The sequence below is a fragment of the Cystoisospora suis genome (genome assembly GCF_002600585.1).
Source record: "Cystoisospora suis strain Wien I chromosome Unknown contig_430, whole genome shotgun sequence".
Lineage (NCBI taxonomy): Eukaryota > Apicomplexa > Conoidasida > Eucoccidiorida > Sarcocystidae > Cystoisospora > Cystoisospora suis.
In genome coordinates this window covers 7,939-34,379 of record NW_027153231.1, presented here as the reverse complement: position 1 = coordinate 34,379, position 26,441 = coordinate 7,939, and the positions used below count along the sequence as shown (strand labels likewise).

Below are 26,441 nucleotides of genomic sequence, written 5' to 3'. Positions count from 1 at the left end.
AGAGCTGAAGGCCTTCGAGCGCCACAAGCTTGTGGGCGGTTTATCGACTCACTCGTGGCGCTCTGGTGAGTGCGTGGCTACTGGTTGAGTTCCCCTGGCCTTTCACGGGGGAACAGCGTCTATTTTGTATTCAGCGTGCAGGGTTGAACACTGAGGTTCGTCGTGGGCTACTGGCGAGTAGGGTCCTAGGTGCACACGCCTTGATCACAGTGGAGAGACGATCGGTTGCTGGTATGTGTGTGCCTGCACGCCTGCAAACCCGTCACAATTCACAACAGGGGCAGCTCCCGACTGATGCGGTGAACAGAACCGCGTCCCTCGTATTTTACTTCTGCGAACATTCCGGACGCACGTCGAAAAGGGGAATCCACTTCAAGTTCTTGATGTGAGAGTCCGTTTGTGGGGAAGTGAGCCGAGAAACCACACAAAACCAACATCCCGGCGGCCAGTAACAGCATAGTTTCTACCCATTGTAGCATGTGGCGGCTTTCCCATCAAAATCGATGAGGACAGTGCTGAAGCGGGCTTCCCCGTAGAGCAGTCGACAGCGAGTTACGAGGCGAGACTGTAGCCCGCTGCAGGAATGGCATACGTTTTCGGTTTCTTTAAGCCGGCCAAAGAAAGGAGGGAGTAGAAGCATCGCCGTTCCGATGTTGCTCATGAGCAAACGCACGGGAACGGCTATGCATCGGTCGCTCGTACAGCTACATTACCAATGACGACGAGGTGTACGTGCAGTGCACGCATCTGCTCCCTGACTGTTTCACACGGATGCTGTTTCTTTTTTGCGCAAGCATATCTGCTACGGACCGCTTTCTAGCCTGATATCCAGTAAGACAGTACGTGCTATGGACTGGATACTTCATAGCCCGCATAACCCGCCACTGTTACCACTAGCCGTCACAAGATGCAGTTCACCGGACCGGGAGCTCAAATGACAGACACTTCATCAAGGCATAAGGTGCGCACGTGTTGCATGCCACCAACGCCTCTCCGGTTTCTAGCGACCGCGTTTCACGTGTAAGTGCAGTGCACGCATCTGGGACGTGACGGTTGCGTAACGATGCTCGTTTCGCAGTCTTAGGAAGTAGACGTCGCAGTGCCATGCGTTGAGACACGCCGCAGCACATAATTTGCTTCCTGAAAATGAACAGGAAACAAGCAATCCAAACATTTATGATTGCAACGGGCGCCGAAAATCAGAGTGCTCTCGGCTACCAGGTAGTACACCAACTAGGTAGTAGTCGTCTCCTGCTACTGTCATCGGACCCTTATGGAAGAACTACTGTGGTTCTTTTTCACGAATACTCTTCACGTAGCGTCGTTCTCTATTCCTGTCTCAAGGCGTCAACGCACAAAAACAAGGAGCGATAGAGAATCAATGTCTACGACGCCTTCTCCGCACACTAGGGACACGCTGCCACCGAATCGTTTCCTTTTCGAAACCGCAGCAGGGTTCAGAGTTGTTTTGACTTACCTGCGCACGTCTCGCAGATATTCTCAATCTCGTTCATTCGACGTTCTACCTCCTCCAGCTGTCTGTACATCTGAACAATGATTCCCTCTGCATTAGCGCTACAGGCACTGCATACAGGTGGCGGCTGTCTTGGTTGCGAATCTTCTCCGCGCCGTCCTAGAACAGCCTTGGTCCCTGCGCCTCCAAGCCCCGCAAGGTGTAAAGAGGCGGCTTGAGTGATAGAGGAAGACGCCGACGAAGCGAGATCGATAACCACTGGCTCTCCTATGTCTTTTCTCTCTTTCTGTGTTGTTTTTCTAGCATTGAACGAACCGTTCTCTAGCTTTCTGAATAACATCGCTCGGATATCCTCTCCCGTTTCCTCTTCCTCAAACTCGATTTGTCTCTCCCGTCGCCTTCCCCTCCCCCCCCTAGGTCCCAGCCGACCCCCACCAGGTGACGTGGTTCTGAGCAGTGCGTCATCGAGAGCTTTCGGGGGAAGAAGAGAGCACTTTTCTCCACATAATATGCATGATGAAGTTGCAAAGAAATGGTGTAATCTGGTTCCACTACCTCCCCCTCTAGAAGAACTTTTTTTATCGATCTTGAGTGCCTGAAGTAACTTCTGTTGTTGTTTCTGTGCTGCGGATAAAGAAGACCTTGCTTGTTCTGTTTCTCGAATAAGGGGGCGCGAAGGTGAAGGCGCTGCTGGTAGCTTTTGAACCATGAGTGATGAGCGTTTAGACGGAGGTCCATGTCTAGCTAAGGTATGTCTTGTAGCTATGGTCCCACTCACCCCCCCTCTCTGTCTCTGAGGCGAAGATGGAGAAATACCCCATCTATCTAGCCCACTCCCCTGTCTCGACGCACCACCAGCAGGAGGAGCAGCCGGCTTGTTAGATCCCCGTTGATCTGTCCCTACATAATACTTTAACCATGCAGCTGTTGTGTTGCGTGGCTTAGGCATGTTCTCATACCATTGTTTCAAATCCACGCATGTAGGGAAAGGGAGAAGGCCGAAGAGACGGTCCATTGCTGGTATGACTTGTTTTACTATATAGTACTTCAGATACACAGGAAGTAATGCTGGCTTGGAATGGAGACTGTCTAGTGCAAGATGATTCTTCAATCGGTAGCCTCCTATCCCCTGCCAAGGAGATGGAGAAACCCATTCCTCTCCTCGCGCATTTGAAAAGGGAGAAGAAGAGAGAAAAAATCCTCTCGAAAACAGATCTGTGCGCCTAGCCCCCCTCATCCGATCTAAACCTTCAGAACGATGCGGCTCTTCAAACATCCCTCCTGCCAACGGCATGCCTGGGCGGCTTGATCCTCTAGTTGTGAAAAAAGAGGCGGGACGACCATAAGCATTATTCACAGCCATGCATCTTGAACTTCCTTTATCGATCCACCGTCTGAACCATCCACCGCCACTCGTCATATCTCCTCCGAAGCTTTCTTGTTCTCCTCCCAATCCTCTGTTTCCTTCTCTAGGAACTAAACAGTCGAAAGGCTCTGCAATGACTTGCAAGGGCATTGGCCGAAGTACCATACAAGGAATCCCATAGAGAAAGATACGGACAAGATCATCAGGGCGACCACCTCCTTCAACTTGATCTGGAGATACTGCACAATCTAAGAGACGTAAACTCGTTTTCTTGGTTCCACTTAGAAACGCTTGATTCCCTCCTAATCCTAGATCCGCATAGACAAAGGCAACCCGCTCTCCACGGGCCGGACCTGATCGACGTGCTAAAAGAAGACTCTCTGACTCTCTATCGTCAGATCCCCTTGTCACAGCTGCAGACTGAGCTAACGCTTGCATGCGAGCATAGGCCACTTTGGCTTGTGCTGGAAGAGACGCCGCAGTAGAGGCGCCAAACTCGGCTTTATAGGATCCTGAGAAAGCAAGACAAACAGCAGAAGGGTGGGGAAGAGGAGGAGGAGGAGACCATCTACAGAGAACTGCTCAACCTGGTGTAGAAAAGCTATCTATCCGCGGTAATGAAGCAAACACCTCTCATACAACGGCAGACATTCTACTGCTGTCTAGAGACGCCCTGACAAGACCAGACTGTTGGAGCGTAAGACCCGCTAAGATCATCGGCTATAATCCTAACTTTCCTAAGTTTCTATATGAAGCCTTCCCGGCTGGAGGCACCTCGGTTCTTACCTCCTACTCACTAAGAATCCACCTCACTGCCCGAGGCTGGCAAGAGAGAACACTCAGAGCAATGAAAGATTAGAGATAGAGTACAACTGAGGCTCTTCTACCCTATATGCCGGGCTAACTGAAGTGGCGAGGGGTGACCTCCACTGAGAGACAAGAGAGATCCTTTTGAGTCTGAGGGGAAAGAAAATGAACGTGACCGCTACAGACGCAAGGACGACGCATGAGTTGAGCGAGAGAAAGAAAAACCTTACCAAGGCGGCATTTTCTGTAGAAGATAAACTCTTTCAAAGAGATTCGATTGGAGAGGATTTTCATCCATTGTCTATACAGGTGGCTTTTCACTTGGGAAAGATCACGAGTAGAGAAGAAAATTCTCAAAGAGGACTCCAGCAAAGAGCTCGTACACCCGCACTGATCTCTTCGTATCGCCTCTATACCCTGATATACATACAAATATATATATATACACATCAACCACAAAGAACGTCCAACCCTCCTATAGATCGACCCGCCACCGTCTCTCCTATAGAAGAAGACCAGCAAGGGCGGTAGGAAGAGAATACATACACAACAAAAACATCTGTGACGAGGACGTTGCAGCAGGTCGTCGCTCCGTTCCTCTTCCTTCAGACACTAACTTCCTGTCATAGTGAACAGAAAAGCAAACCGTCTGGGAAGAGCAGGAACACCGCCGTCTCAGCAGTCGACGCAGCGAGACGACTGACGAAGTATTAAAGGGAGGAAGGGTGGTAAACGTCTTGAAACGTACAGCATAAGATAGATCTATAGACACAGGTATAGATAGATATTGACAGGACAGAGACACGCAAGCCATTCTTAGGTCACCAGCATCACCCTGTGAAATGCCTAGGGGAACCCTTCTCCAGGGGACTGATCGGCGATGGAGAGATCAGGTATATCTACTCATGCTGGCGAGATCGCATGCAACAGGTGGCAAGAAATGAGACAACTCATATCTCTCTCACATACTCTTCTTCGTTCCTCGCAACCAATGAAATAGATCGATAAATATGTGCGTCTACACAAGCCAAATTTGCAACTCTTGCTGGCATCTTGTGTAATAAGAGACAACTATACATTCTTCTGAACAGCTAGCTCCGCGGAAGCCGCGTGCAATGTCTTTTTACTCAAGAAAAGAAGATGATAGGGATCCTGCTGTTTCACGTCTCTGCGTTCCTATGCTCGTCTAGAGTCTGCAACACCCCACCTGTCACAGGTGTCTATCTACCTCTATCTGTGTATAGATCTCTCTCTCTCTCTATATATATACACTGTCTATGTCGATCTATGTATACACCTTTTTATACTACAGAGATATCTATCTATACACAGATATCTCTCTACCATACAAACTCTCTGTTGCTCCACATCCCTAGCTCTCAGCAAACTTACTTTCGCGTCAAAGAACGGCGGAGAGGTTGGAGACGTATAGGCATTTCCGACATATCTCTTCTTGGAAACCAAACAGCATGGATAAAACACCTGGGAATTGCAAACCCGAGAGAAAAGCATGCAGAAGGAATGCTCCATGACGTACGCGTATCAAGGGGAAGGAAACTTCACTCACACAAGAATTAGGAGCAGCTGCGTCACCGATCTGAAGAAACTGGTGCGTCAATATGTATAGACTAAACTACATCTTAAAAAGACTATTTATCTATCTTTAATCTATCTTTATTCTATCTTTAATCTATCTATCTATCTGGCTAGCTAATCATCCACAACTATTTATATAAACCCATTCTCTCCCCTCAAGATCTGTTGCTTTGAGAAGTCTACTGCAGTAGGAATAGGAGGAGAAGTAGTGGTGGGAGCATAAGAATCTAGCAGGACCTTCTTGGCTAGTGCATGAGGGTAGATTATCTTCAAGACCTGTAAGGTCCTATCATGTCTCTCTCTTACTTCACCATCTAGATCTTATGCATGCACACGAGAAAATCGATTGAGCTAACTTTCTCCATCGACACGTATCAGATCAGCTCGAGGCAATGCTCACCATATGCATGCTACTAGGTGTATATGAATGAATATGTTTGTACGTATGAGAAAGAGTTGGATGTTCACAGAAAAGAAAGACCCAAAGGAGCGATTGATAGAAGGCCAGAATGCCTAAAGGTGACTCCTGTGGAGCCCCGCCAGTCAATTGTGACGAACAATCTCATACAGGGTGTATAGATATAAAACACGCTGCATGCACGTCTCTCTCTATCTCTCTCTCACTCTCTTACCTTCTCTAGTTGGAGTTCAACTGGGGATGGATTCTGCTGTGTCACGGTATAGGCGATTTCTCGTCCTATTTCAAAAGCAGCCTCAAGAGACTTATTTTCTAACAGAACAAACAAGCTGTCTGTATCTCCATATAAAACTCTTCCGCCCCACCTATACACCAGACAAACACAGGAGGTGTACGTACACCGCAAAGTTGTTACGCTGAGCTATGAAATATCAGCTATTTCCCTTCTCTCACTCCCCCGACAGGAAGGCTGAGCAGCCCCGAAGAGGGGGGAAAGACTCATCGACAAGAGAAACCCGCAGCTTCTTTGCATATCCCAAGAGACACCTCTACCATAGGCCACACGATAAAAGAGTTCATTCGCTCCTCCTGCTCTGTCCCTGCCTATAACGAAAAGAACCAAGCCTTCCTTTCGAGATGAGAATGAAGTTTGCTATCTCTTCATTCTCTTCGACAAGAGACGTGACGGCAAAAGGAACCGTTTCATTGCTCCTTATCTACTTGGAGATAAACACCTACATGACACCTGCCAGGAAAGAGAGAAAAAGAAGCTATACATGCTATGGAATTACTCACGTCTTCGCTCCTCCAAGAAAGTGCCTCCTGCAAATGTGTTGCTGAACCGTCTCTGTGTGTCTCTCTTTCTCTCTCGATCAATCGATCGACTACTCTATTCTTCATAGCTGTCTGTGCTTATCTCGGCTTCAAGAGCAGCATGGAATAGATGACAGACAGGCGCAGGTCTGCTTCAGACTCAGAGACACATGTATTACACCTTACTCCAAAGCGATAGAAAGACGAAGAGCAGAAGACAACAACAGGAGGGGTAGACACCCAGCTAGCCATCGATACCCTCCTTATACTCCCGGGAGCGTCTTAGGACGTTCTCAAACCTACCTAGGTGTACTATGGACAAGAGCAATAGCTCTCATGAGGGTCGTGCGAGCTGTCTGTACAATAGCGTCAGCAATATCCGCGCAAGGCATATGCCCAGTAAAACTTGCCGCTGTATATCTATAAGAGAAAGGAAAGAGAGAGAAAGATACAAGAAAACAAAGATGGAGACCCTGCACCCGAAGAAGTCTCCTCTCCTTTCTTAGCTCCTCCTTTGCCGTGAACTCCACCGGTTTCATTGCCGGAAAAGAAGTCCACCTCTTAAGCTTCTTCTTCTTCTTCTTTCCTCTTTTTCTTCTACTTCTACTCTTGACTGTGAAAGGAGAGAAAGAACGTCGCTCAGGTTAGTTGGATTTCCTCCCATCCATCTTTGTTTAGCTGAAGATTCTCGAAAACAGAAAGAAAGGGTAATAGAGAGAAATGCATAGACATTCTAGACAGGCATCACAGACTCAGAGGTTGGAGGGATAGGCTAGGATCTATGATCAGAGGTAGGGACTTGAAAGCAGCTAGAGTAGAACAGATACCGTAGTTGCCTGTAGAGAAGTGTGGGTAAATACGTGGCAAGAGACTTGAACTTCTTTCTTTCTCCCCTTTGGTTATTAGCTCCGTCTTCCTTCCATGTCTCCTACCCGTAAGAGACGTTCGCTATCATCTTAAGACCGTACTGACGATAATTGAGAAGTCGGAGAAGATTTTCGTCGACCTTTCCTGAAGGAAGAAAAGAACCAAAAAGAAAAAGACAGAGAGACTGAAGACTTCTACCTCCCCCCCTCACAGGAGAAGGTGGTACCAGCATATATGAATCAAACTATATATATATATAGACAAGCACCTGTCACTTCCCCGAGAGCTTTGCTGAAGTCCAACTCCTCCTCCTAGTAGTCGTAGTTAGTAGCAACCACCACGAGTCGTTATCTCTTTTCATGAGAACTGCATGCACGCGTGCATGCATCCAAGACAGCCCTATCGACTAATGACAAGAGGGAGGAATCGCCGAGTCAACCCCCCCCCCTCCCATGATAGAGAAGTCGTTTGAGAAGGAGACGAAGAATAAGAAAGAAGAAGATCCTTTAGCCACCGTCGCACCACTAAGGGCTGGCGGGAGACAGAAAACCCATCCGTAAGAGAGGCGAATAGAGGAGCATGTATGTATTGTTACGCCCAGTGATAACGATGTGATGATGGCGTTTTCTATGTAGAGAGATTTCTCTTCTCTCACATCTGCTGAGAGTCTGGATGGGTCAACATTTCTCAGCTCAGGTCATTTTCTTACAGAGATATACAAAGCCAGGAGATGAATGGATTCCCTTCTTGTGAAGGAAGCCGTAAGTGACACATATAGAGATAGAGATACTCTTGTCTACTGGCCGGTCGATCCTATTACCACTTGCAGTGTACATACATTAGACATCCATCCCTGTCCCTTCTCTTCCATCTTGCTTTGTTTGCTTCTTCTCCCACCTCCCCTGCCACTCAACAGAGTGTCTCGTTACTCCTATCATGGGCCATCGGGGGGATTTCATACAGCTCTACATCCACATACAATACATCCTAGCTAGACTATACACGTACTATGTACTATACATACACTATATTTATACTATCTATACTATATGTACGCATCAGATATATACTGTATATGCATACATACACTACATATATCCTCGTAGACACTATATAGATGTATACGATGAATATAGTATATATCGAAACTACCCATATCCTCTGTATATCCTCTCTCTGTACACTATCTCTCCAGACAGAGTTGTCTGGAATGTGAGGTGTGTAGTTTCGTCGTTTGTACCTTTATACTTCTTCATGGCTTGTTTGACCATGATACGTGTTTGAAGAATATCACTTAAGACCTGCGGAAAGATTCCACGGCGAACTCTTCTCGAGACGAACATACTCCCATTAGGCAAGACTCGAATACCGCTCTTATCTTCGCTCCAATCTTGGCTCGTACGAAAGGAGTCCTGTGTAAGAGACCCATGAGAGGCTTGGGGGGGAAGACACGTTTTTAACTGAGAAGGATTGGAATCGTTGCTTAGTCCATCCATCTTCTTCTTCTTCATGGCAAGATGGTCTCTATCTGCAGAGAAAAGCAACGCTTCTTCTTCTTCTTCTTTGATGCAAGAGGAGGTGAACGCTTGAAGAGATGAATGGGAGGTGGAGGCAGCAGCAGTAGTAGTAGTAGGAGGAGTTTGAGTAGGTAGGGTGTGTTGGAGCTTTCTTCGATACGCCTGGGATATCTGCCGAAAGACTTGGGGAGGTACATGGATGCTCATCACCCCTAGAGTCTTCATAGGTTGATCGATCGGATCAATCTAAGAACGAATGAAAGAGAGAGAAGGAAGGAGGGAAGAAAAAATGAGTCAGATAGAACAAGAAAGAAATAAGATGATGGGATGAAAGAGAAAAAAGAGACATATCACCCAGAAGGAAATCGAAAGGAGTTAATCGAAATGAAACACACACAGGGAGAAACACAAAGAGAAGAGAAGACAGAAAAAGCACAGAAGAAAGAGAGATAAAGAGAAAAGAAAAGAGAGATAGACTGAAGACAACTTCGTATGAGTCATATCAAGTGGTGGAAACGATCACTCCTCCTTATGACGTCTAGAGAGTGCTTTTTTGAAGTGATAGGAGGTGCGTCGTTGTACACAGAAGATGCGAGGGCTATAGAGTCATCCATGTTTACACTGAAAAAGAAATCTCGCCCCTCTTCTCTACGCTCACGAAAGTCAAATCACATGTACATACACCCGACCAACACATAAGAAAAACCAATCCCTTCCATAAACTTCAACCATACATATCTATCCATATATATGTATGGATATATATGTATGTTTAGATGTGTAGATGTATATCTGTATACACGAGATTGGTTCGCGACGTGGATAGGTAACTTTAGCATACTCTTGTAATAGAGCATGCATGTGTCTCTCTCGATCTCATATGTATAGAGATAGATATATATGCACAATGGAATCTACGATGTTGTTCTTTCGGAGGCAGAAGAAAAAGAAGAGGAGACCAAAACATCGATACTAACATGAACAGAGACAGAGCCCTAGTTATGGTGATCCCTCTCTATCTATCTTCAATCTATCTATCAATCTTCAGTCTATCAATCTTTAATCTATCTATCAATCTTCAATCTATCTATCTTTAATCTATCAATCTTTAGTCTATCTATCTATGTGTATCGAGAGGACGGCAAAGAAGTATAAGATGTGTAACGTACCTCGACCGACCCGAGGGCAGTGGCATAGCAGATATTATTGGCAATGATAATGGAAGGGTAGAGAGATTGAAAGTCCAATACACACACAGGGCTCCAATAGAAACCACTCTTCGGCTCAAGCACTAAAGGAATACAAAGATTCGCAGGCTGCTCTGTCACCTGCAAAAAGAGAGGGGAGCAAAAAGACAAGAGAAAGAAAGAGAGAAAGACTACGACTCCATCCATTGGAAAGGCGAGGACAGACAGGGGGGGGAGAAGCAAGTAAGAGCGACGGAGCACGAGGTCTTTGGAGAACTTCGAGATGAGAGAAAGTGTGAAGAAGATCGAATATTTGTCTGTCTTCTCCTTGTTAACAAAGAAATCCATCCATCCATGCATAGATCAATCAAGCCATTCAGCAAAGATCTTTTCAACTAGGATCAAGTCTAGATTCGAAACATCCTACGTCACTTTCGGTCGCGTCAAACTTCACCCTGTCTATAGAGAAAGAAGGAGAAAGAAACAGATATCTCAGATCTCCCAGACGTCATCAATAGAATCGTCATCCTTTGCTTCTGCAAACACTTGCACATGAACATACATAGCTTTACAGACCCACATACATACATATACACATATACATATACATATGTATACATATATGTATAGATAGATAGATAGATGCGGTAGGAAGAACTTGTCAACCACCCGGTCACCCCCAGAAGTGGAGAAGCAAAGAAGGAGAGAAAAAGATATCCGATGTTGCCTGTCATGAACAGATGAAAAATTAACGTGTGTTAGATTGCATGTGTGGGACAGGAGAGAAGAAGTTATGATCTTTGAAACACTCAGCTCATTCAATCATTCACTGAAGAAGGACATGAAAAGAAGACGGATCTCTCACCTTGGGGATCCTCTGGAATCTTTCGAGTCTTGTTCTTCTCTCTAACGGAGAATAAGAGTGAGAGGGTCAATACATCTATCCTCTCAGAGAGGGAGATGTACATGATGTGTCCTCTATAGCTCTTCCCCTTTAACCATGCATTAGAGAATGTATATGTATATACACCTCAGATCTATAGGTATCTCTCTCTTTACACCTTCTACCTCGACTCCTACATGGACACTACAGAGGTCCTTCCTTCCTAGTTCTTATTCTACTGATGAGAAGATACACGAAATAGAAAAGAGAGAGAGAGAGACAGAAGAAGAAGGTCAAAACGAGACTCTATAGAGATCCATCTTGATTCTTATCTTCCTGGTGAAAAAGAGACATGAGAAAGAAGAGAGAGAGAGAGAGAAAGAAGAAGAAGAAATACCTGGGTCTGAGAAGGAGAAACAAAGAGAAAGTTGAGGCGTTTCGTTGCACGGATCATAACACTCTCGACCTTGAATTGACTCCCTCGGCTTAACGCACTTATAAAATCGCACCCGTACAATCGAGCTAGCTCTGACGTCCTTGGTATGAGCTCGGTACTATCGATAAGAGATACCATCATACACACTCTGACAAAAGAACAAAGAAGAAAAGAAGAAGAAGAAAAGGCACAGCGTCACCAGAGACAGCAGAGAAGGAAAAGAAAGGGATTGAAGCAACACAAACGTACACAAACAGGTCTCTTACGAAAGTGAGGAACCACATCTCTCTACACCGGGCCTTTCCTGTCTTTCTATGTATGGATGCATAAATATATATGCAAAATGTGTCTATGTATGTATGTATGTCTATGTATGTATGTATGTCTATGTATGTATGTATGTCTATGTATGTATGTATGTCTATGTATGTATGTATGTATGTATGTATGTTTGAGTACTGTTTGGATTGTTGAGTTGAAAGGAGGTGCTTCCATCTGTCTTGGTGGAAAGTGTCTTTCCTTCCTATACTTTTACAGAGGAGAGACATGTAGGGACAGCGGGAAAAGAGAAAGGGCACACTCAGGAATGGAAGAAGAAGAAGAAGAGAGAGAGAGCCTAAGAGGGACAAAGCCCTTAACATGAAAGAAACCTATCCTATTCACACACGGCCTGCTAGCACCCTATCTATCGATCTCTAAGCAAAAAAATACATAGACACATACATGCATTTAATACAGACATAGGGAATTACATAGATAGAGAGATAGATAGATAGATACATCAACGGAAATGGAGACATAGGTAGGTAAGGATAGACAGATTAGATATAGATAGATAGAGCGATAGATATAGATAGCTATAGAGAAATATAGGCAGATATGCATCGAAGACAGATTCAGATAGATATGGGTATGTATAGAGAGACTAGATATCGATAGATAGGTATAGATGAATATAGAGAAAGATAGACAGATTAAAAGCAGGGGGGAGTCACACGTCGTCGTGACAAGACTCATCATCCTTAGACACTCGACTTTGGCTTGGAGAGGCCTCCTTCTCTCTCTTACTCGAGGGAGAGAAGAAGAACAGCACAGGTAGTATCATCTATCTCCGAAGTCAATCGGGAGAGAGACACCTTCTCAACAAGTTAAGACAGGAAGTTGCAAAACAAATAAATCTTCTCCTCAAGAAGACAAACAGACACCTACATATACATACATAGTCATACACGCATATTCATACATACATCCACATCGATCCATACATACATATTCGTACTTACATACTTACATACATATATACACATACATAGACACATAGCCAAACGTATACACTTTCAAACATCTTCATACATGTTCATGTATACATCCGTACCTTCCTAGGAGATACTTTAATACAGAACCCATTGTTCTGATACCCCAGAGACCATCGACGTCGCCACCCTCATCCTCTTTGCTCTCCTTCTCCCCTGCCCCACCTTCTTTCTCTATCGCTGTCTCTGCTGCTGAGAGAGAAGTCTTTTCAACGGTTCTCTCAACCTCTTCAAAGAGGTTCCACAGTCTCATTCTATACATCATTCTCTCTTGTTCTCCTTCTTCTTCTTCCTGTTCTTTCTCCTCATTTTCTCCCTCTTCGACTCCTTCTATAGAGAGTCTCTTGCCCTCTCTCGATAACTTCTTTACATTTTTCTCTTCTTCTTCTGTGATCTTCCTTGTTTGTTCCGCTATGACCTCTTTTCGATCTTCCATCTTCTTCATTGAGAGATGTAGAGGAGGTGTCCCTTCTCCTTCTGTGCTCCCCGTGTTGAAGTCACTACGTTCTGATCTCTCAGTGGTCCCTAGGATCTCGCTAAGATCTTTATCAGAACTATACGACTCTTCAAGAGTCATCGAACTCTCCGGTCTTTCAAGACTTTCCTTCTCCTCTTCTACAATGGGATATAAGCTTCGATTCTCTTGATGACAACCTCCACCATCTTCTACTACGCCTACCGCGTCCTCCTTCTTCTCCTCTTTTTTTTTTCTTCTTTCTTTATTCATCTCTTCATCTAACGACCTTCCTTCAACATCTCTATCTTCTCTATCCTTATCGTTCCCTAATCTCTTCTTCTTCTTCTTCTCTTCTTCTTCCTCTTCCCCTCTGTCCTCTCCTTCTCCATTCTTCTTTCTCTTCTTCTCCTCGTCTTCTTCTCCCCCTGTATCCTTTCCCTCTCTCTTCTTCTTCTCTCCTTCCTCTCCTTCGTGACACCCCGACCCCTTCTCAACTAGATGACAATCCTTCTCTCCAACTGGGTAACCGTTGTCTCTATTCGAGACCTTCTTTCTCTTTGTCCGTTCTTTCGCCATCTCTAAAGACTTGTCGATCTTCAGTCTATATTGCCATAGCCTCCAGCCCGTCATAAGCTTCGCTTCATCGCGGATTTCTGTTCTCCTTTGTGCTGCTTGGCCTTGCTTCCATAGATTCGCCAAGACTGCATGAGGGACACTAGCAAAAGTCACATTTAAGATTTCTTTGGCGACACCTTCGAGAGAGGACTGTTGGAGCTTCACTTCATGTTGTAAAACTCTCCAGCATTCGAGCAATAAACGCCCGGAGAGAGAAGAGCCTTCAGAAAAGACTTCAAACATTCCTCCTCGCCGAGGCCCTTCAGAGAGGAAAGGTCGAGAGGCCGTCTTAGCTGTCTCCCTGGAGACATGTCTCGAGGTGGTCTCGTCTGAGGAAGAAGAAGAGGAAGAGGAAGAGGGAGTCGAACTGAAGGATGGACGAGGCTTATGAAGAGGGGAGGCGAATGAGGAGTTCGGAAGGGGAGAGTTGCTGGAGAGAGCTGAAGAAAGAGAAGAAAGAAGATGTCGATCAAGTCTGTAAAGGAAAGAGATATGGTGGACAAAGAAAACAGGTAGGATTCAGTCATCGAAAGAGATAGGAAAGATGAGTGTTGCACATGACTGTATATACACCTCGGATGACTGTATATGCACCTCGGATGACTGTAGATGCACCTCGGATGACTGTATATGCACCTCGGATGACTGTATATGCACCTCGGATGACTGTATATACACCTCGGATGACTGTATATGCACTTCTACTGAGAAGAGTATGATAACAATTTCGATGGTGATGAAGCAGGACAGCAGGGGCCTCTTCTTGAGCTGCTTGATTTGAGGCAACCCTGAGACACATTCAAGATTGGCATAAAGAGATAGAAGAGAATGAGTAAGATCTCGTGAACTGCAAGATTAAGAAAAGAGGGAAGTAGAAGGGATCGGCAATCTGAACACGACCTGAGCTTTGTTGATGTGTAAGTAAATGCTGTCACAGTGCGTCTTCATACACTCGAGTCAGAAGATATATATACACGGATGCATATTCATACACATATACATACTCATACACATACGTACATACATACAGCTTCACACGCATCTATCTATCTATCTATCTATCTAACTTTTTGATCTATCTATCTATCTATCGTGTCGTGCATTCAACCCTTACCTTCTGCTTAAACCGCTGATAAGCCGATGAGAGCACCCTAATACACGTGCTCGCCTGAGAATGTATCCTATCCCTGTATGACTTTCCCAATGAAGAATGATGGATGGATCAACGACTCCACACACAAGAGAGAAACAGTCAAGAAGATCAGATTCGCTCTCTACGGAGATAACCTCCGCCTGATCAGGAAGAAACGCCTTGAGCTGCTCTTGACAAGAGAGCTTTGTGAAGCCATGGCGAGACCTCCAGAGAGACACAAAGTCATGAAAGGAAGAAACAGGAGGTAGGTCCGTCTGTCGACTTCGTTGGGAGATCGATGGTGTAGAGACACTAGAGACGACGGGAGAGCAGGAGAAGAAGGGCGGAGACTTGGACGGTTGGGTCGACGAGGCAGAAGAAGAATGAAGAGATCGAATGGGAGCTGAAGATAGCGAAGGCCTAGGAGGAGGACCGAGAGAGGGAGATATAGGAGAAGAAGAAGATGACAATGAGGGATTCGTGGAAAGAAAAGAAGAAGAAGGAGAGAAGAGAGGACCGGTTGAAGAAGTTTGTAAAGGGGTGGTAGAAGAGAATGGATGAGAGGGTAGAGAGGAAGGTGAAAAAGAAGGAGAAGGTCGAGTAGTAGTAGTAGGAGTGGTAGGTGTAGTAGAACCGGGGAAAGAGGAAGAAGAAGTGGAAGAGGAGTGGGAAGTCGTTTCCTGAAGAGTGATGCGAGGTTTATAGGCTTGGTCAACGAAGAGAATGATAGGGCAGTCGAAGTACCGTAGATTCTCCTCCTCCTCTTCTTTTGAAGGAGGGGAGCACCACTTGAAGAACTGTGTCTCTTCTTTGCTTTTCTTCTCCACTTTTTCAAAGCCAGGAGGAAGAGATGACTCATCATGGCCATCTTCTTCTTCTTGTTCTTCTTCATCTTTCCCATCTTTCTCACTCTTCCATGGCTGTGTATCACTAGCATCTTCTTCATCCTCTTCGCTCCCCCCTGTCATTCCTTCATGCTTCTCCTTTATCTCTCTGTCTTTATCATCTATTCTTGTTCTCCTTTCTCCGTCACTCTGTCTCTTTCTTCCATGATGATCAGCAACACCTTCCTTGCAAAAAGTCTCCATGGAAACCTCCTCGCTCAACTTCTTCTTTTTCTTCTTCTTCTTGCCATCCACAACTTCTTCTTGTTCTCCTGTCATCGTTCCTTGACTCTTTCCTCTATCTTCCCCCGCTCTCTCATTCTTTCCTTTCTTTTCCTTCTCTGCATGCACCACCTCCCTCTTCTTCTGCCTTCTCTTCTCTCTCTCTTGTTTCGCCTGTTTGCATGCGAAGACCAGGCGTTCGTCACGTACTAAGAGAACCATAGCTAAAATCCCATCATGTAGAGGATCTGCTACGCCAGCATCAATAGCTTCTACACTGCAGAGACTTCTTTCTGTTAAAATCTCGACAGCTATTAAAGCCCCATAGCTAGCTAACAGACCAGGCTCCATCTCTAACGCCCCTGCCAAAGCACCTTGTCGTTGCCCTTTCATCTTCTTCTCCCGGTCCTGTTGACCTGTTTCCTCTCCTTCTTTTCCTTTGGACGAAGAGGAAGAAGAAGAAGTAGGACCTTTCCCTCCTCCTTTGCCCTCTTCCACAGCGAAAGGCCCAGCCTGTCTTAGAGCTTCTTTGACTTCTCCAGCTAGACTTAATTGAGAGAGAGAGTTGCCTTGAGACGTTGTAAGCGATGAATGGGTTGATGAAGATAAGGTATCAGAACTGAGAGAAGAGCTTGAAAGCGTCTTCCCCCCTTCCACATCGCCTACACTATAAGATGGACTGTAGCTCTCCTCGATAACACGTTGTCGATCCTTAGGCTTCTCACCTTCCTCTTCCTCTTCTTGTTGGTCGTGCTGCTCGCCGGGGAGAGGGCGAAGAGGTGTTTCTCCAAGGGGGTGAGACAAAGGCCTAGATTCTGTATATGTCGATGGGGACAGGACACAAGAGGAGAGAGGGACAATCGGAGATGGCTGTGAGACTTCTGAGCTTTTCTCCATGGAAGGATCGATCATTCTTGACGGGGCTTCTCTTGTCTTTGCAGTAGAAGAATCAGAGGAAGAAGATGAAGAGACTTCTTCTCGGGGAAGAAGAAGAGAAGGAAGAGGAGGAGGACAAGTAGATCTTCCTCTGTCATTGGAGGTGGGAGCGTCTTGTTGTGCTGCATGTACAACGAGCTCTTCTTCTCTTTTTCTCGCAGTGATGTGATAGCAAGAAGAGGAAGAGGATGAAGAGGAAGATTCTTGAACAGGGTCTTCTTTCGTCATCTGCTCCTTCTTAGATGAAGGTAAGAAAGAGTCTCTAGAAGCACAGTTCCCTCTTAAAGGCGTTCTACTTCTTCTTCTTCTTTTGTTCTTCTTTTCCTCCTCCTCTTCTTCATCGTGTCTTTCACACTTTCTTTCTTCCTCTCTTTTGTCCCCTTTCGTTGGAAATCTGCTTCTTTTTCCTTTCCTTCTTCTTCTTCTTTCTTTCTCACTTCTGAGCTGAGGCGAATGCTGCGACTGAGGAACTAGCATGGGGATGATCCGACCCACGTTATCCATCCTTGTGCTCCACTTTAACGAGACGCCTTCTCTCTTCTTCTTCTTTTTCTTGTCTTTATAACGGAATCTTTTCTTTCCCCTTTCTTTCATGTCTTCTCTTCTCTCTGAGATTTCTTCATCTTTCTCAAACCAGGGTCGTCGTTGTTTCTCTCCTATCTCTGCTACTTCTTCTTCTCGTTCGTTGCACGGATCTTCTTCTCTTTCTCTTTCATTCTTGTTCTTCCCTCCTCCTTCATCTATCTCTTCTTCTCTCTTCTCTTCATCCTTTCTTCTCTTCTCCTTCTTCTCGTCATACTCCTGCCTTGCAGCTTCCTCTCCTTCTCCTTCTCTTCGCAGTTGGAGCTTCTCTTCTTTCATCTCTTTCTTCCTTCTCTTGTCAGAAGACCTTGGGGAGGCTTTCTCTGACTGTCCCATGAGATGGCGCTTGTCTCTTTTTCGTTTTCTTCTTTCAAGTTGTTCTCGATGTCTTAGATCTCTCTCCACTCTCCTTTGAACCTTCAGAGGACACCCTGAAATAGCTTCTTCAACAGAAGGAGGATGACGATAGAATTCCAGCCACGCAAATGGGGGAATCTCTTCCATCTCTGATCTTTGAGAGGACGTTGGATTATCGGATATGAGAGAGGAGTCTAATGAGCTTGAAAGAGACACAACTAGCGCTGGCGATTCATCAGCAGGAGGACCGCTATTTGTGTGTCTGCTCTGGCCGTGTCTACTTTTCCTATCAATCGCTCGAAGACAATGAGGTTTCTCTCCGACTTCTCTTTCTCCGTGCCGACCAGGAAGTCCTCCTAGAGATGAAGAGGAAGAACAGAGAGGGAGACAACTCGATTCCTCTTTAGAGGGAGAATGAGAAGAAGAAGAAAAAGAAGAAGAAGAAGATACTGGAGACGGTTTCATGGGGTTGTTCGTTTCTTTAGAGTGACGTGAAGCTTCTTTCTCAAGTGATCTTTCATCTTCTGGAAAGGATGAAGAATCTGCAGAGATCACTTCAATGATAGATGGAGAGTCCTTCTCATGCATTCCTTGAAGAAGTCGGCCATGAGAAGCGATTTGAGAAGACGTCTCCTTCTCCATAGCCACTCTTTCACAGCTTTCCTGTGCACTTCTTCTTTCACCTTTTGTTCCTCTTCTTCTTCTTACATCGTTCATGTCCTTATTCCTATTATCTTCATCTTCTTCTTCTCCGGATACATCAGATATCCTCTCTCTTCTTCTTCTTGTCTGCCGTTCTTCTCCTTCACTCCTTTCTTCTTCTTTCCTCTCCTCAGAGAACGTCTTCCGCTTCTCCTCTCTCCAAGTAGAATCTTCACGCTCTTTCAACTTCTCTTTACCGACCTGTTGAGAAGGCATGAGAGATCGATCCGACGCTTGCGTCCCTAGACCTTGTGACTGAGAGAAGATCTTCTCGCTGGAAAGCTGAGACGCCCTCAATGCTTTTCTTCTTCTTCTTCTCTTGTCTCTGCGTCTCTTCATCATTTGACTTAAGGCTTCTCTTCTCTCCATGAGAAGAAGTTGAACTTCCTCTTCTTCTTCTTCCTCTTCTCTCTTCTTTCCTTCTTGAGCTCCACGTCGAGACTGAGAAAGACATCTCTGAGACCCCTCTACAAGAGAGAAGGAAGCTTGTGAATAGCTGTGCTCCTTCCCTTCATGCCTATCTTGGTGTAAACATCCATCATTCCCCACTCCCCCAGCATGACGGTCATCTTCTCTTTCTTTTCTCCCTTCTTGAAAGTAGCCATCTTGTAGAAACGTCTTCTGCTTTTCTGTCATCTTCTCCTCAAGAGCCCCTTCTTTCGCAAGGTCCAAAACTGTAGCACGCATTCCTCTTCTCTGTTCGTCTTCAGTCACTCCTTCTCTTTGCGCACGTATTGATCGAGCTAATCTCTCCCGACCACCTAGGGTGACTGTCTCAAGAGCAGAAGCACTTGAAAGAGAAGAAGAAAGGGGTGCAGATGATGCGAGAAGAAGAACGGGAACATCTCGAGGATCACCAAAGAAAGGAAGAACAGGCGGCTCTTCTGTCCATTCAGAAACCCATTCTCTCTTCTCTAATTGAGAAAGAGGAAGAAGGGAAGAAGAAGACGAAGAAGAAGGAGAAGAGACAAGATCACCAGAAGAACGGCTGTATGAGGGAGAAAGCTCCCCGAGTTGAAGAAGCTGACGTGAAGCCGCCGTTGACAGAGGAGGTAAGGAGAGAGAAGAAGAAGAAGGATCACAGGATGTCCTTGAAGGTGGTTGATTTGGGGTGATGCGAGAAGGAGAAAGGGGAAGAGGCAGAAGAGAAGAAGAAGAAGAGAAAGAATGATCTGTCTTCTCGTCACTTCTCTTGAGCTCAGAAGATTCTTCTTCAGTCGTCTTTTGGCCGTCCTTTTTCAAGAAGTCCGAAGTCTCTAGATGTAGACATCTTTGATGTCCCTTCTCATAATTCTCCTCCTTCTCCTTTTGTGTACCTCTCGCCCCCTCGGATAGACCACCGGTAGAAGCCTTCAATCGTTCTTTAGAGATGGCGTCTCTCATCTCTCCCTGAAACGATCTCTCTTCTCCTATCCTTTTCTCTTCATTCTCCGTGCGCGTCTGATATAGCATCTCTCTCTCTCTTTGCCTGGAGATGTTCTTCTTCTTCTCTTCTTCTTCTTCTTTCATCTTCACTGCGGAGATTCTTATCATACTAGACAAGGCTTCTGATCGAGGAACCTTAGAGGTATCAGATGCTTGATGAGACCTCCAAGCGAGTTCACTGTCCAACGTCTTCCTTCCCTCTCTCTCTCTCTCCTGGCTTGGGGCCTTCCCATCTGAGTAGAAGCCGTGAGAGGAGTCCTCTTCTCTTATCGTCTTTCTTTCTTCGGCTGTGCTATCCGCCACTTCGACACCTGTCTCGCCTGAGGAACAAGGCAGAGCTCTCCCACTACTCTCCGCTGAAGTCCCCTCTCTACTTCTCTTTTCATGGGCACTCTCTTCTTCTTCTTCTCCTCTCTTCTCTTCTTCTCTCTTCTCTTCTTCTTTCTTCTCGTCTACTTCTTCTTCTTTCATACGATCAGTCTTTGTATCTTTTTGGTTATCCTGGTGATCCTGAGACGATAAGACAACAGTCGCGTCAGAAAGAGATGAAGAAGAAGAAGAGGAAGAAGAAGCTCCTTGGTCTTCCTCGTTCCCCGCCACCTCGCCTCTTCTCCTCCTGTGTTCTTTCTTTTCACCTTTGCCCTCTTTCCTCTCCACTTCTCCAGTGATCCCCCCATCCGTGATCTCTTCTTCTGTCAGAAGCTTCTTATTATCCTCTGACGGATCTCTCAGCCAACTCGCCTCTACCTCCTCCTTCAGATGACGGTGTCTCTTCTTTCTCTCTGACTCTCTCTCCTTGTCTGTCTTTCTCGTATCGACTTCACTTCTCCCTCTTTCTTTCCGCCTAGATTCTACACGCTCTTCGTTCTCTGGCCCTTTACCTCCCCCGCCGTCAAAGTCTCTCTCTTCCGTATCGGAGAGATCTCTCTTATCTGCTTGAAAAGAACAAGGAGAAGAACCTGGGAGATTCTCTCTTTCATGGAGATGCATGTGTATGTCCACAAGATTCTTGTCGTCGCGAGAGATAGAGGGATGATCTTTATCTAGATGGTCTTTCGTTCTTAACACGATCCCTGGATGTCTTTTTGGAGAAGATCCATCGCTTAGCTCATCCCCGCTACTTGCCTCTTCGGTCCGATCATATCCAGCGGTAGGGGGTGAAAGTGTATCAGGGGTGCTATAGTCACTACTACTACTACTGCTGCTAGAGCTATCAAGGAAGGCTGCTCGTCTGCTCTTTCTTTTCTTTCTTCTTGCTCTTCCTCTTCCTCTTCTTCTTGTCATGTGACTGTCTCTCTCCAGCCGAGTTAGTCTTCTCTCACGTTCAAGACGTTCTCGTTCTTCCTCTTCTTCTGTATCTTCTCCAGCACTTGATGACTGCGTCCGACTCGTAGGGATGCCTCCATGATGCCGAAAGATCTCTATGCATGTCGTATCTCCTTCTCTCATCTTTGTGTCACTGCTTGATTCGGAAGACACTCTTCGAGAAGAAAGATCTACATCTCTCTCTAAATATTCCTCCTCTTCTTCTTCTTCCTCCTCCTCTCTTTCCTTTTCTTCTTCTTCCTCTTCTTCTTCTTCATATCTAGGGTTTGTCGTCTCTCTATCTGTCTTCCTCTTATCAGCAGATCTACTCTGGAGTTCTTCACGTCCTGTCAACTCCCCTGAGAAAGAAGAGGTGATACCTGCTCTCTCATGGCTATCTAAATGCAAAGACGATAATTCTTTCTCTTCTTCTTCTTCGGCTTCCTTCATCCTCTGTCTATGGATACTCTTCCTATCTCGATTCTCTCTCTTCGTCATTTCGTCTTCTTCCCTATCCTGCTTGGTCGTACCTCCTTCCTCGAGATCTGTCGTTCGTAGCCGAGAAGGTGACGAGACCAAAGAGAGAAGCGGCTTTATTTCTTCCTTTCTCATCTCTCCATCAACTTCTTCTTCAGCTTCAGACCTTTCATGAAGAGAGGAAGAAGAAAAATAGACATCTTCTCTCTCTCCCTGTGTAGGCAATGTATTAGATCCGTCTTCTTTCTCAATAGCTTCATTGGGAGAATTCATCTCCTTCTTCTTACACGCTTCCCCCTGTGAAAGAGCTTGTATACAGGACGAGACGGGCGAGGGTCTCCGAATAAAAGACGAATCGACAGGCGCTTGTTGAGAAGGAGGAAGAGATAAATGTAAGAGCTCCTCTTCGTCTATAGTGTCATGAGGATGATGAAAAAGATGTGAAGGAGAAGATATCTGTTTAGAGCCAGACGGGCAAAGAAGAGAAGAAGATGTCTCTCTCGACATGTATCCCATCTCATTCTCACTCGATGTCTCTTTCTTCCTTTCTTGTAAATCGCTCTTCTGCATGCGCGAATGATCAATCGCTACTTGCCCAGGTATCATCGAGGAAGACGAAGAAGAAGAGAAAGGTCTCGAACCCAAGTCTTTAGCTTCTGCAGTTTCTTCCCCTATCTGCTCTTCAGAGATATCTTCTCTCGATGGAAGACGCACTGAAGGACCTAGTGCGTTAACAGACTTCCTCTCAGAAGCCTTGTTCTCTGGTTGATGGATGAGCTGTGTAGACAGACACCCAGACACGACTTGTCTATTTGTGTAGACATGTGAGCTAGCCATCGATCCAGCTGACCCCCAAGTGCAGGAGGAAAGCCCGAGAGTTCCTTGACATGGCAACAATGAGTTCTCCACACTTATCGCAGGAGAAGAATGAGGAGAAGAAGAAGAAGCGATTGAACTGATCTCCTTTGATACGCCAGATGAAGGTATGGATGAATAGGATGACGACGGAAAGTTGAGAGATGAAGAGAAACATTCCTGGTGTTCTTCATCTTGAGAAGAAGATAGATGCCAAGAGACAGGAGGTTCTTCTTCATTCATATCCTGAGAAAGTCGAAGAGAAGATGCCTGAGACCCTCCGGCAGAAGAAGGAGAAGAAAACGACGACGCTAGAGACTCTTGTGTGAAGTGACGAAGAGGTTTCTTCTTCTTCTGTTCTTCTTCTTCAGTCCTTTCCTTCTCTCCATAATCCTCCTCATCGAACTCTCCAAATCTTTCTCTTTCGTTAACTCCTTCTTGTCTTCTCCTCCTCCTCCCACTGTCCGTGTCTTCGATCCCTAGACTCTCCCTCCTGGGTCGGTTAGTCTCTTGCTCTCTTCTAAGAAGATTCTCATGACTCGCATCAAGAAAGACAGAATTTGCATGCAGGCCTTCTCTGCCTTCACCTTGTGTCATTTCCTTCTCTTGGCCACCCTCTCCCCTCTTTCTTTCTCCGCTACTCCGCATCGGTACGACCCCCTGAGCAAGTCTACCATTCCTTTCTCCTTCCCTCTGGAATTCCTTCATTCCAGGAAGAGATAAGGGATCTAATCCGTCGCCTAGAAGAAGACCCGTTCGGCGTAGAAGTTGCAGAAACTGTCTCTTGAAGATCTCCGGAACTGCGTGACGGGCCGGCACTTCATTTCTCTTGGCTAAGGCGGCGACAGCATCAGGAGGGAGAGTCGACGGAGGTGGAACACTCGAACGACTAGCGAAAGGAAAATCGATACCAAACATGGAGCATCGGCGTGCTTCCTCACGCCAAAAGTCTAAGACAGAATGAAGAAGTAACCGATCCTCTCCTATAGGGAACTTCACGGTGGTCTTCTTACTTGAAGAAGAAGAAGGAGGAGATATCAACTCTCTCCTATCTGATAGCCGAGTTGGCTCACAACTACATGATATCTCGTCTGCACATACACCGTTCGATCGAGAAGGAAAAGGACTATCCGTATCACCTCCACATTCCTCTCCTTTCCATGCTGTTGTCTTTTCATTCTCATCTTTCTCAGAGAAAAGAAAGAAAGGATTAAGGATATTCACGGCATTTGCATGAACTTCCACTTCGCATTTCGTTCGTCTCTGTAGAACTAGGCGAGGTTCTATGCACGAAGAAGAGGAAGAAGAAGAAGAAGATATAGATCTTTCTCTTTCTTTCCTTTTCTCTCCTTGTATCTGCTGTCCTTGAAGAGGTAAGTGCGAAGAGGCGGTTACCGAGGCTCCCGGCGGAGACGGAGATTTGAATGAAGACATGGAGAGAGAAGAAGAAACAAAAGACGAAGAAGATGAAGACAATGGAAGCAAAGAAGAAGAAGAAGTTGCCGCGGGGAAATAAGAGGGTGAAGTCGTCCGTTGATCGACTTTTACTTGAGACGTCGCATCATTCAAGGTAGATATGTCATGACCTCCTCCTCTTATCATCCTTGTGGATGTAGTAGTATCGCCATGTTCCCGATCATAACGGAAGAGATGAACTTCTTCGTCTCTCCCTCCCTCTCCATTCTTCTTCTCCCTCTCTGCCTCGTAATTGTTTGGATATCTTAGAGAGAATCTACTACATTCCTTTGATAAAGAGCTACGAGCATCTAACATTGAAGATCGCACTTGCCTTGAGAGATCTACTTCTTCTTCTTTATGGGAGCTGGCATAACACTCCTCCTCGTCTTCTTCTTGTTTGTCTTCCTTCTCACTGTTGTCTCCCTGGGTCTTCTTTTCTAGAGAATTCACGCCATAAGAGCATGTATCATTCTCTCTTCTAACGTCCGTCAAGCCTCTCATTTTCTCTCTCCGTAATCTCAACCATAGACTTCTCCATGCATGACTAAGAAGAACTCCCCCTCCCCCTCCTACACTCTTCATAGGACACCCTCTTCTTCCAGGAGGCAAAGAAGTCTTTCCTTCGATCACCAGCATCTCTCTTTCTTCTTTCTCCTGCTTCTCGACTTCGAGAAGGAAATCGTACAGACATAAAGTCTCATCTCTTCTTCTATCTCCCCTCCCCGCTGTGGGACAACTCCTAAGAGAGACAGAAGACTTAAAGCCCGTCGAGGAAAGTTCTTCATTCCTAATAGAGCCATCATCATGACTGTTTGGTCTACCACTACTCCTAAGATGTGCATATTCTCTCAAGAGGAGAAAAGAAGAGGAAGAAGGAAAGGCGTGTAAGAGATGAAGAGGCTTCAAGATAGGTGGATTTGCAAAGTGAGGTTTCTGAATGGTGAGAAGATCCATGCCCCGTAGACGGAAATCGGCTAAGAAATGAATGAGATAGGGGATATGTATTTCAAAGGGCTGTAAAGGAGACCCTGTCACACGTCCTTGTAAGAGGCGAGCCGCTAGTTCTGTGGTTCGGCTTCCAGGGAAGAGAGTGAAGATCTGCACGAAGAGACGAGGGGAATGATCGTAGCCATAGAAAGAGTATCTCTTTACCAGACGGAGCGAAAAGATCAAGGGAGGACAGGGAGGAAACGAAGATGAAGGGGGTGTCTGTCTTAAAGAAGACGTCTGAGGACCTTGAAAGGGGTGCCACCTACTAGAAGAAGAAGAAGGGGAGAAAGAAGATGCATGGTTTGGCTTAGAAGAGGGCGTAGGACGTCCTCGCTTTGTGTTCTTTTCTAGGGGTCTTGGCTTTTGCATGATAGCTTCTTCACACGTTTTCAGCTTCTCGCTAAACCAGTCAAGCCAGGCGTCGATCCGGCCGTAAGCTTCGTGAGGCACAGGGACGAAGAAATAGGGAAAGACATTATGCACAACTAAACAGCAAGTCTTACCTACAAATCTGCGATCAGCTTCAGGCAACCGTACAGGAGAAGAAGACGAAGAAGAAGAAGAGAAAGAGGAGAAAGACGAAGAAGGAGAGAAGGAAGAAGTAGACAGATACGATCTAGATGAGAAAGAAGAAGAAGAAGAGATGAAGTTGGGAAGGGAAGATGGTGAGTTAGGCGACCAAGGGATGAATGGACGAGGATGAGAAGGTAGAGAAGAAGAGGAGGAAGAAGAAGAGGTTTCAAATGTGAGAAAGGCTTGAGGATTCTCATTGATAACTCCGTAGATGCGTATCGAGGGAAGCTTCCATATACGTCGACGGGAGAAAGGTGAGAGAAGAGGATCTAAAGGAGAAATAGGAGAATCGAGACAAGGCTCGATCACTGTGATCGAGACAGACAGGACAGGAGCAGAGGTGCCTGTATTGCTGCTGGTAGGGGGAGGGCGGGTAGAGGAAGAGACTGACGGCGGTGAAGCTGTGAAGAAGGGACACGGAGGAGGAGAAGAAGAAAGAGATAAGGTGGACGAGGGGAGAGAAAGAGATCGAGGGATAGAAGGACGATGAAGAAGACGAGAAGAAGAGACGTTGTGAGGCTCACCAGGAGAATAAGTAGAGAAAGCAAAAGAAAGAGAAGAAGGAGAAGAAGAAGAGGGAGGATGAGAATGAGGAGGATGAGGAAGAAGAGGAGAGGAAGATGAAGGAGGACGAGGAAGAGAAGAAGAAGAAGGAGGATGAGGAAGAGAAGGAGAAGAAGGAGGACGACGAAGAGAAGGAGAAGAAGGAGGACGAGGAAGAGACGGAGAAGAAGTAGGAGGAGGATGAGAATGAGAATAATGATGAGGACGAGGAGGAAAAGGAGAAGAAGAAG

The 26,441-nt window shown here is 45.8% G+C and overlaps 1 protein-coding gene across 1 annotated transcript; it reads right to left on the bottom strand.

Moving 5' to 3' along the window:
- CSUI_001088 (dna polymerase family b protein) lies at positions 1 to 26,430 on the bottom strand (the record flags this gene model as incomplete). The annotated part of the gene is made up of 12 exons (XM_068061294.1): positions 1 to 1,140; positions 1,478 to 3,352; positions 3,878 to 4,064; positions 5,040 to 5,129; positions 5,876 to 6,026; positions 6,778 to 6,894; positions 7,407 to 7,485; positions 8,582 to 9,104; positions 10,028 to 10,186; positions 11,326 to 11,512; positions 12,740 to 14,224; positions 14,864 to 26,430. Coding segments are annotated over 12 exons (16,560 nt in total), but the record flags the coding sequence as incomplete, so codon positions are not given.
- Positions 26,431 to 26,441: the final 11 nt, after the last annotated feature.